Source organism: Opisthorchis viverrini (genome assembly GCF_000715545.1).
Source record: "Opisthorchis viverrini unplaced genomic scaffold opera_v5_23, whole genome shotgun sequence".
NCBI classification, from domain to species: Eukaryota; Metazoa; Platyhelminthes; class Trematoda; order Opisthorchiida; family Opisthorchiidae; genus Opisthorchis; species Opisthorchis viverrini.
In genome coordinates this window covers 223,856-232,197 of record NW_008751679.1, presented here as the reverse complement: position 1 = coordinate 232,197, position 8,342 = coordinate 223,856, and the positions used below count along the sequence as shown (strand labels likewise).

Genomic DNA, 8,342 nt, shown 5'->3' with positions numbered 1-8,342 from the left:
TCCTCAATCTTGATATACATGCTAAGGTACTGCAGCAAGACTAGACATGGAAATGACCAGCTGATATAGTGTATGCTTTCAAGACAGGATTCTCTATACAGTTTATATATATATATACTATATACATATATAGTATATACATATACCAGCTGACCAAAACCTTCACCTTGTTATATGCTGTCCGTCTGTTGTCTTATCAGGATGTTCCTAATTCTTCCCGAACTTTTGACGACAAATCCACAGGTTATTCAATTTTTCTCAAAAGGTGCCCCCCACTGAGTGGTTTCAATGAAACAGTGGTTGCGCGCGAAACTGTTGGTAGTTGACTTTTGCAGTAACTGGCAAAACCCTCCCTTCTTGATCACTTGAGTAAACTCACGAATCTGGGTGGAGATCTCGTTTTCGTTAAAAATATTTCGTGTTATCAATACTCGATCGGGGCCATGTTCTCATTGCCACTCAAGATGGTCTGGAAACAAGTGCACTTGACTGGCAGTCCAGCAGTACTTGCCCGACGCAAGTAAATTATGTGGCTTTAAGACACGCGTGCAGGGTTATATAAGATTGTCCATTTGTGCAGTTAACCACCATAGACCAAACGCGAATAGGGCGAATAAAACTCATTCAATATTTTTTGATACAATACGTGTGCAAGCGTGTAGATCGCTGTTAATGAAATCGTATTGCCGGTTAATTAATCCCAGTGTATGAGGGGTTTGTGTGAGGGTTGGTCAGAGTAAATATGACATCCTGTACGTCTTAGTAGGGTACAAAACCGAACTGACGGAACTGAGATTTACTGCATTGGTCGCTGCACAGAACACCTAGGATAGTACAGTCACTCGGTGCTGTAAATAATGCGTCTGCGGTTTCAACCCAAAATTTCATTGCTTTTGAAGTGACTTCCGCTTCTCCTTCTGATTAGCTTCACACATGTTATATCAGGCGTAACAATTTAAACAGAAGTTACCTCTACTTCGAGCGAGCCCTCTTCCTCAGTGCAGGACCTTAATTTTTACCTTCAGCTTGATCATGTTGACAAATCTTAATAATGTGACCGGTTTTGACCCAGACTGACATGAGTGTAGTGTGCTAATTTCGCGCAATTTGGGTTAAAGCAAAACCTAAGGTAGACAGAAACTGGGCTTATCCGATAAGCCTCAAGAAGAACGAAACTGGTTTTGCACTCTCGAAGAGGTCTCAGCAAATATATGAGTAGTCCACACGTCTAGACATGATTTTTCGTTTTTTTCTGTTCCACATCTTTAGACCCACCGACGGTTCAGCTGATAACCGTACCCGAAGAACCTGTTGTTGGTCAGACAGTCACACTGTCTTGTCAAACCTCTGGTGGCAACCCTCAAGATGGATTCAGTTTCTCATGGTTTGCAGGAAGTCGTTCCCAATTTGCCGAGCTACTGGATAGCAAGCATGAGAATACGGCATCTGATAAGAAGCCAGTGAGAAACGACAACCGAGGACTTACGACACAACAAAGAAAGGAATTCAATCAATTGAGTAAATCCTCACCACCGGAAATTGATAAAATGGTCAGCATGACTGTCTTCCAAGATTCGCAGTTAAACTTCACAAACGTCGGTCTGTCTCAGCGGGGTTGGTACGCCTGTGAAGTGTCCAGCAGTGGGGGAAAAGCTCATGCATCATTCTTCTTGGACCTCTTCTGTAAGTTAATCGAGGCTACCATCTAAGAATCGTACAGTACGACATGTATATCAATCTGTTTTTTGTGATCAAGACTAACTACTGAATCCAAAAGGCATTTGGCAGATACACCTAAATAGATCAGAATCGACAAAAATTTTAAGACCAATCAATAACATCGAAATTTCGATCAACTCTGCCCTCTATCGAGTTGGTTAAATAGTGGTACTATTTTTCAAGGCTGAACTGATGGAGTACACGTAAGTTTGCTCACCAAAGCGCTCATGGCACATGCGCGTTTGTTTTCACTGTCTTCAAAGATTCGAAAGGAACAACCAGAACAGTACAGCTCGGAGATTCTTCATGAGGTACGGTGTAAAACTGAGGCCATTACCTGCATCGCTTCAAGTAAAACAAGCTCTCACTAAGATTTTAAGCTGGTGGAAGCAACTTTAAATTTGACACTAACCAGTTCCAAGTTAACGTCCGAGAAAACACGAGTTACCTAGCAGAAATTCAGGGGATTCTCTTAAGTCCACACATAAACAGTGCGATAGACGAAGCAAATACGGTACAAATTCATGCATGTTGCGAATGGGCGAATATATTAGATGCCGTGTAGGCATGAATTACGGCGTACCCACAGAGTACCATAAGGGTGAACGTACTTTCAAAAAAAGGCCGCCTGTGCGAAGGTGGCGTCTTTGTATTATTGTCAAAAACATAAGTCACCACCTCTCTCACTATATTGCAACGGAGTACTTATGTCATCCAGTTATTTCTACTACAATGTCGCTGCAAAATCAGGAAGTCCGTTTTTAATACACTTGGAGGATAAATGATTCAAAATCAGTCAGCATTCGAACCAGATGGAGGGCTTAACGATGCAGTTGGTATGCCCAAGTTTCGTATTCGACCCGTTTGATCTCTTGAACACGTTTAATCAGTTTGTCACTTTCAAGCTTAGGTGGAGCTGAGTCCTCAAATTTGTGCTTCCATCTTAATTGTTGCATTGCTAATTGCATGTGGAGTTACCAGCTATATTTAGAGAAGAAAACGTGTTACTTGGGTCCTGTAGTTGCTGAAAGTGTTTTACAGTTTGAAAACCGGATCTCACATCATCTGCTTTTTGGCGTTGCCAGTGTGCTTTGAGTAATTATCTGAGGGACATTCTACCAGGACTGTGTCTTACTTGGCCAACGAGTAATGGGAAGCAAGTACGGACGACTTCACTGCCAGAGGGAGAGAGAGAGAGAGAGAGTATAGGCAGCTACTCATGCAATTTGCATCAAGTGACCAATCTCACAATGGATGAGAGCAGCTTAGCTCTTCAGCATGGACTCATTTCGTTTCTAGTGTCTGTGCTGCCATCTAATTTGCTTTAGAGTGTATTTGTAGCTTAAACTGAGGTTTCCGGAAAATATTTCCCAAAAGTAATCGGTTTTATTGTTTAGGTTGGGACTGGGTTCTGTCGAAATGTGCGTGCCATAACTCCACGACAGACTTTTGCTTGAAAAGCAGATATACTGCCTGGATGGATGCGAACTAGGTGTGGCTGATGGACGAACCTGTTGTGGTCGTGTGAATTATCCCTGTGCCAAACTAAAGTACATGAATGAAGGACTGGGACCAGGAAACTGATTGGTCAACACCCAGCAAATTCCGGAAGATTCGAAGTTACATTGGGTCTTACACTGTAAACTAGGTGAGGTACTTCAGTTGGAGAGAGACCTTTATAAAGATGGTCGCTCCGTTGGAAGGCTCACAACAACGCTTCTGATCTGCGAATATGGCGTATAGTCCCGAAGGAACAGTCAAGCTCTTCCCCCTCTTTGATGGTTTACTGTTCCAGAAGAGTTAAACTAACCACATCAAGCACCCCACCTAGTGGATCGTCAAGCTCCTTTTCGCATAAAGTTTGAGTTCGGTGTTGGAAGGGTGAATTACCACTGGAATTCGTACGTGAGGGAGGATGGCCATGGAAACGCTCGTAGTCCGAAAATTATTTTGTGCACCCAGTATACAGGCTGAATTGCATGACGTTTTTATACTGCTTTCTGAATTATTCTCTATTTCAGTAGATTCAGAGTATTATTTGCGAGCCTGACGGAAATCATCACGCTAGCTATTGATCGACTATTTCACCTTCTATGAATCCCCGTGCGTCAATTCCCCCCAACCATGGGAACTCACTGTGATTTCATAGCTGTGCCACTACAGGACTACCGTTATTCATGGTGGTACTAAGAAAAGCCAGTGTTATTTTTCGTAGGTGTGCCTACTGCGGGTCGTTTGACATTCACATATTTTTTTTAACACAACCAAACCCTAATCTTTAGTTGACTGTACAATTTCTGCTACAGATCAGCCGATACTGGATCGGCGAACAAAGCAAAAAGTAGCTGCACACCTCGGAGAAACTGTTAGTTTTGTTGCTCACATGGAAGCCAATCCTCCTTCAGTTGAAGTAACCTGGTTTCAGCTGAACAATGTTGTTCAGTCAAGCGCCCCATCTGGATATCCACGCCACTATGAAACGTTCTACGCATCCGGATACCCATATCATGGTTACGACGACTTTTACGAATACCGTGTTCGTCGGGCATCAGCGCTCAATCGAACCATCCGCAGCTTACTAGACCAAGGCCAGTCTCGTATACAGGTTGGCAATGGAATGGGAGAAAAGCACCACATTGTGGCAGAAAAGTCAGATGAGAACAACTTGACTTTTTCGCTCAGATTCATGGGAGTTCAAACGTCCGACTTTGGTGGTTATCTTTGTCAAGCCCGACATCGACTTGGTGTCAAAGAATTCTATTTCCAGCTAATAAAAAGACCAGGTGAGTGGTTTAGAAGATGGGTTAGGTATATGATTCAGAAATAATAGATGTCGTTTCAAATACTCACGCCATCTCAGAGTACACGTTGTACTGTACAAGTTTGGCACAGACCTGAAGGACTAACCGGCCAATACATTTCCCCCATTACTTATTATTGCACCTTCGAGATGAGATCCCAAGAAGGAACCTACACGGTAAGAATTTACCCCCAGATCTCATTTGCCAGGCTACTTGGGCTAGCTGAATGGTTCTTACTTCTGCTCCTAATGGATAATTACGCCATCTGAGGACAGAGTGAACATGAGGATCTACCGAAAATACGAAACGTCATCTTCTGAAATAGTCACATGATGATTATGGTGAGCCCCAAGCAGGGCGAAACCGGTCGTGGGCTGTCGAAGAGTTTTCAGCAAGCTTGTGAGTAGTTTCCTTTAAGAGAATTACGGAGCCCTATCCGATCCATCAGCGTAATCAGATTGGGCTAGCAAAGCAGCCGTTTACAAGTGGGGAGATGGAAGTCTGCTGCAACTATCCCAGTGTTGGGCTTAGCTTCACTTTACACTAGGCGGAAAAAAGGCGAAATTTCTTCTCTGTCTCGTCTCTGTCAATTTTACGATCGTATGTTGCACAACATCTGCGTCTTATCTATTGAGTTTACTCAATTTCTGGAATGATGACGAAGAAGGATGGGAGGAAATCAACTCTTAAGTTATGGCGGGCCGAAGGTGTAAATATTGTTTGCCCCTGCACGACCGAAGTCTTCTAAAACCGTCGCTCCTAAAGGAGCTGATGAAGATTTGTAATGTACTACTCATAAGGTTACTGAAAATCCATCCACAGCCCACGACCGGTTTCGCCCTTCTTGGGGCTCATCAGGTAGGCGCAGTCCCCGTGTTTCCGTCAACCTTATGTTCTACTTGAAGACTTTTTGCAAAGTACTGTATCGACCTTGTGGCTTGAACCGGCCTTACTTCAGACGAAAGCAGCAGACATCGGTCAGTCTGCTATGCCTCTCATGGGATTAAAACAAACACTAATGGGAACTTCCAGCTTTTGTCGCATTTCTTTCTCATCAATAGATGGCGATAAAATCTATAGAAAGGCTGACAAATCCACTGCCCCAGGAAGTTTGTGTAAGATGGCCTAATGCGAACATCCGATTCTGATCAACGTCTCAGTATATACGCTGTCTCGGATGCCATATATTGGTAGAGTGGAAACTGAGATAAGGACCTGTCTTAACCTCAAATATTCCGAAATGTTAAGCCCATGGTGGCGCTAGAAACCATGTACTTTAACGAACATCATGTAAACCCAAGTGATGCTGGGCCACTTTCGACCTGCAGTTCTGTGGATACCTCATGTGATTCACCGTTGTGAGCTATCGGTTTGGACTGGCAGTCTAACTGTTTTCTGCCTCTACATTATCTGTATTGTATGGGTCTTACATTTTACCGTATTTTATTGTGTGGCACCCATGATTCTTTTGTGAGTCCGCCAATAAGCGGTGGGAAAGCTACAGACATTCAAGATAATAAGATGCAATAAATCTCCTCCAAGGTAGCCGCCGTTGCACGAACCGATCTGGTCACTGAGATATTTTCCGCACACTTTGAATTTTTGTGGTGTACTTGTTCCTGCATGATTCATAGTTGGTGAGAATCGGTTTCGTATGCTGATACTTTTTTAACTATCCCTTCTGTTCACCTTCCGGTTGTTAGAGGGCGCTGTACAGGTGGCCCAACACACACTTGCGTTGCACGGAGGTCGATAATAGAGATTCACGAATGCGAGACGGATGCTAGCCCAATACATATTGGAACAGACCAAGTCCAAGGCTAGGTCAGATAAGCTTTCGGCGCAAGTTATTTCTGATATTCGGGAGGGCTCAAGATCTCAATGATACAGGGTCTAAGTGGGGCGAATTTCAAGGACGTGATAAAAGTAAAGTTTGATCTCAAAAGTCATGACATCCTGTTCCGGATTTCCAAGTTATTACACCAAAAGTGACACCTCTTAAAACCGCTTTTATTATTATTATTACTATTATTCAGAGAATTACGAACCAAGCCAAGTGTATGTGAAGAAAAAATTTCGGAGCGAGTGCTAAGAGTTGGAAGTTGTGCTGCTTCATAGCCTGATCCATCGGGTGAAAAGACCACATGGATCAATGAAACTTTATAAGACATTTCAGTGATGGAAAAATTGCGTTTATATGACGCGAGGATTGGGGCATGTGAAAAATGACCAAGGTCTCGGGTGTTTGTACATACTTTAAGCTAGCAGTGTAAATACGTACTTATAAACAAATACCACCACAGGTCATGTGAACAAGTGTATGGTGGCCGGTTGTTACTTTGATGCGCTTAGAATCAAAGTGCCTAAACTTTATCACTCGATAGATCGAAAAAGCCCTTAGATATAAGGTCACGTTATAAACAACAAAAATACACTAACAAGTAAGGCGGATCACCGGTTGATTGGTAAATACTGCAAGCTGGGCACAGGCAGAATCTGCGCTACCGGTGTTCTCTCAGTACACGACCAATGTTGCTAAATCGTACAAACCTGACTCTACTGACCACCATTCAGTGTTACTGAACGGCAGCCAGAATCTACCGAGGACCTGGATACGAATTGGTGACAATGCGGAATCAAGTACCAAAGGGGCTACAATTCTAAGGTTCATATTAATCTCACAAGTCAAAATAACTGTTTTGAGTTCAGAATACTTTCAGAGAAAACGTGATTTTTGGTGGAAGTAGCTGTTTGCTACTGAAGTCGTTTTAAGTAGGAAGCTAATGAAATGATCATTCGTATGACTATAAGGTTCAAAATAAGTCAGCTGTTCGGTGTTCGGACGTCACACCCTTAACTTGACAAACTACGCGCCAAGCTGTATCGACACGTGAATAGTTGTTCCAGGCAGAAAATCAGGCACGAAGCTACAGCGATGAAAGCACACAGCTCAAAATCCTCCTCTGTGCAACTGATGGTATCTAATGGACAGTAAAATCATTCTTGTATATGTAGTATACAGTTGAAGCAATCAAAACCGAACGGTCTTCATAATTTTCATAAGAATCAGCAATTACTGTTGAACAAACCTACTTTTTTGTGGGAAGTGACAGATATCCGTAATCTAACCTCCAATTGAAACACAACTATCTGAGTACCCGTTATTTGACTTGGCAAGTGAAAATCTTTTCCTTTTAAGCTAGCTACCGAAGGGGCCGACCAAGGCTGATATTTCCTGGGTAGTAATCTACTTTGACAAGTTCACAAAAGCTGAGCAGAATTCCCCTTAAAGATGCTATGAATCTGGGAGGGGGACAGTTAACTTGCTACTGCACTGCTGCTCATTTATGATGGGATACAATCCATCCAGCCTTCTTCGTAAACCAGTCAATTGTGCAGAAAGTTGATGGTTGCAAGGCTACATATGGCCCAATGTTCCGGGAAAACTTTTTGTGAACTGTAAAATAAGAGCAAGATTCTATCTTCTGTTATGTTTACACAATCCGTGGAGCGTTCCCCATGCTGGTAAACACTCGTATGTCGATAAACAAGCCGGCCTATTAATATGGTGCCCTTAAAGCCTTAAACGCAACATGTGACTCACTAGTTTCATTGTGCTTTTCTGGTGAATGGACAAGCCTCCGGGCTGTGCTAACGAGAACACGGATTGTGAATATGTTATTTTGTACTGGCACACTTGCATCGCTGCTTTCTAATGCCCGTACTTTTTGAGTTCACGTGCTAGTATTTCTTAACTCACGAACTTCTCGTCTCCTTGGGCTACGCGAATTCCTTTCAAGTTGGAAGATGCACAATAGCATG

At 42.9% G+C, this 8,342-nt stretch overlaps 1 protein-coding gene across 1 annotated transcript in view; it reads left to right on the top strand.

Moving 5' to 3' along the window:
• Window positions 1–8,342, top strand: part of T265_02008 (hypothetical protein) — a gene marked incomplete at both ends in the record, with an annotated part of 120,484 nt that overhangs the window by 78,234 nt on the left and 33,908 nt on the right. Inside the window, 2 exons of the mRNA XM_009166156.1 lie at window positions 1,270–1,683; window positions 4,026–4,502. Of these exons, the coding sequence (XP_009164420.1) occupies window positions 1,270–1,683; window positions 4,026–4,502 (891 nt within the window). The remainder of the gene's footprint in view (window positions 1–1,269; window positions 1,684–4,025; window positions 4,503–8,342) is intronic.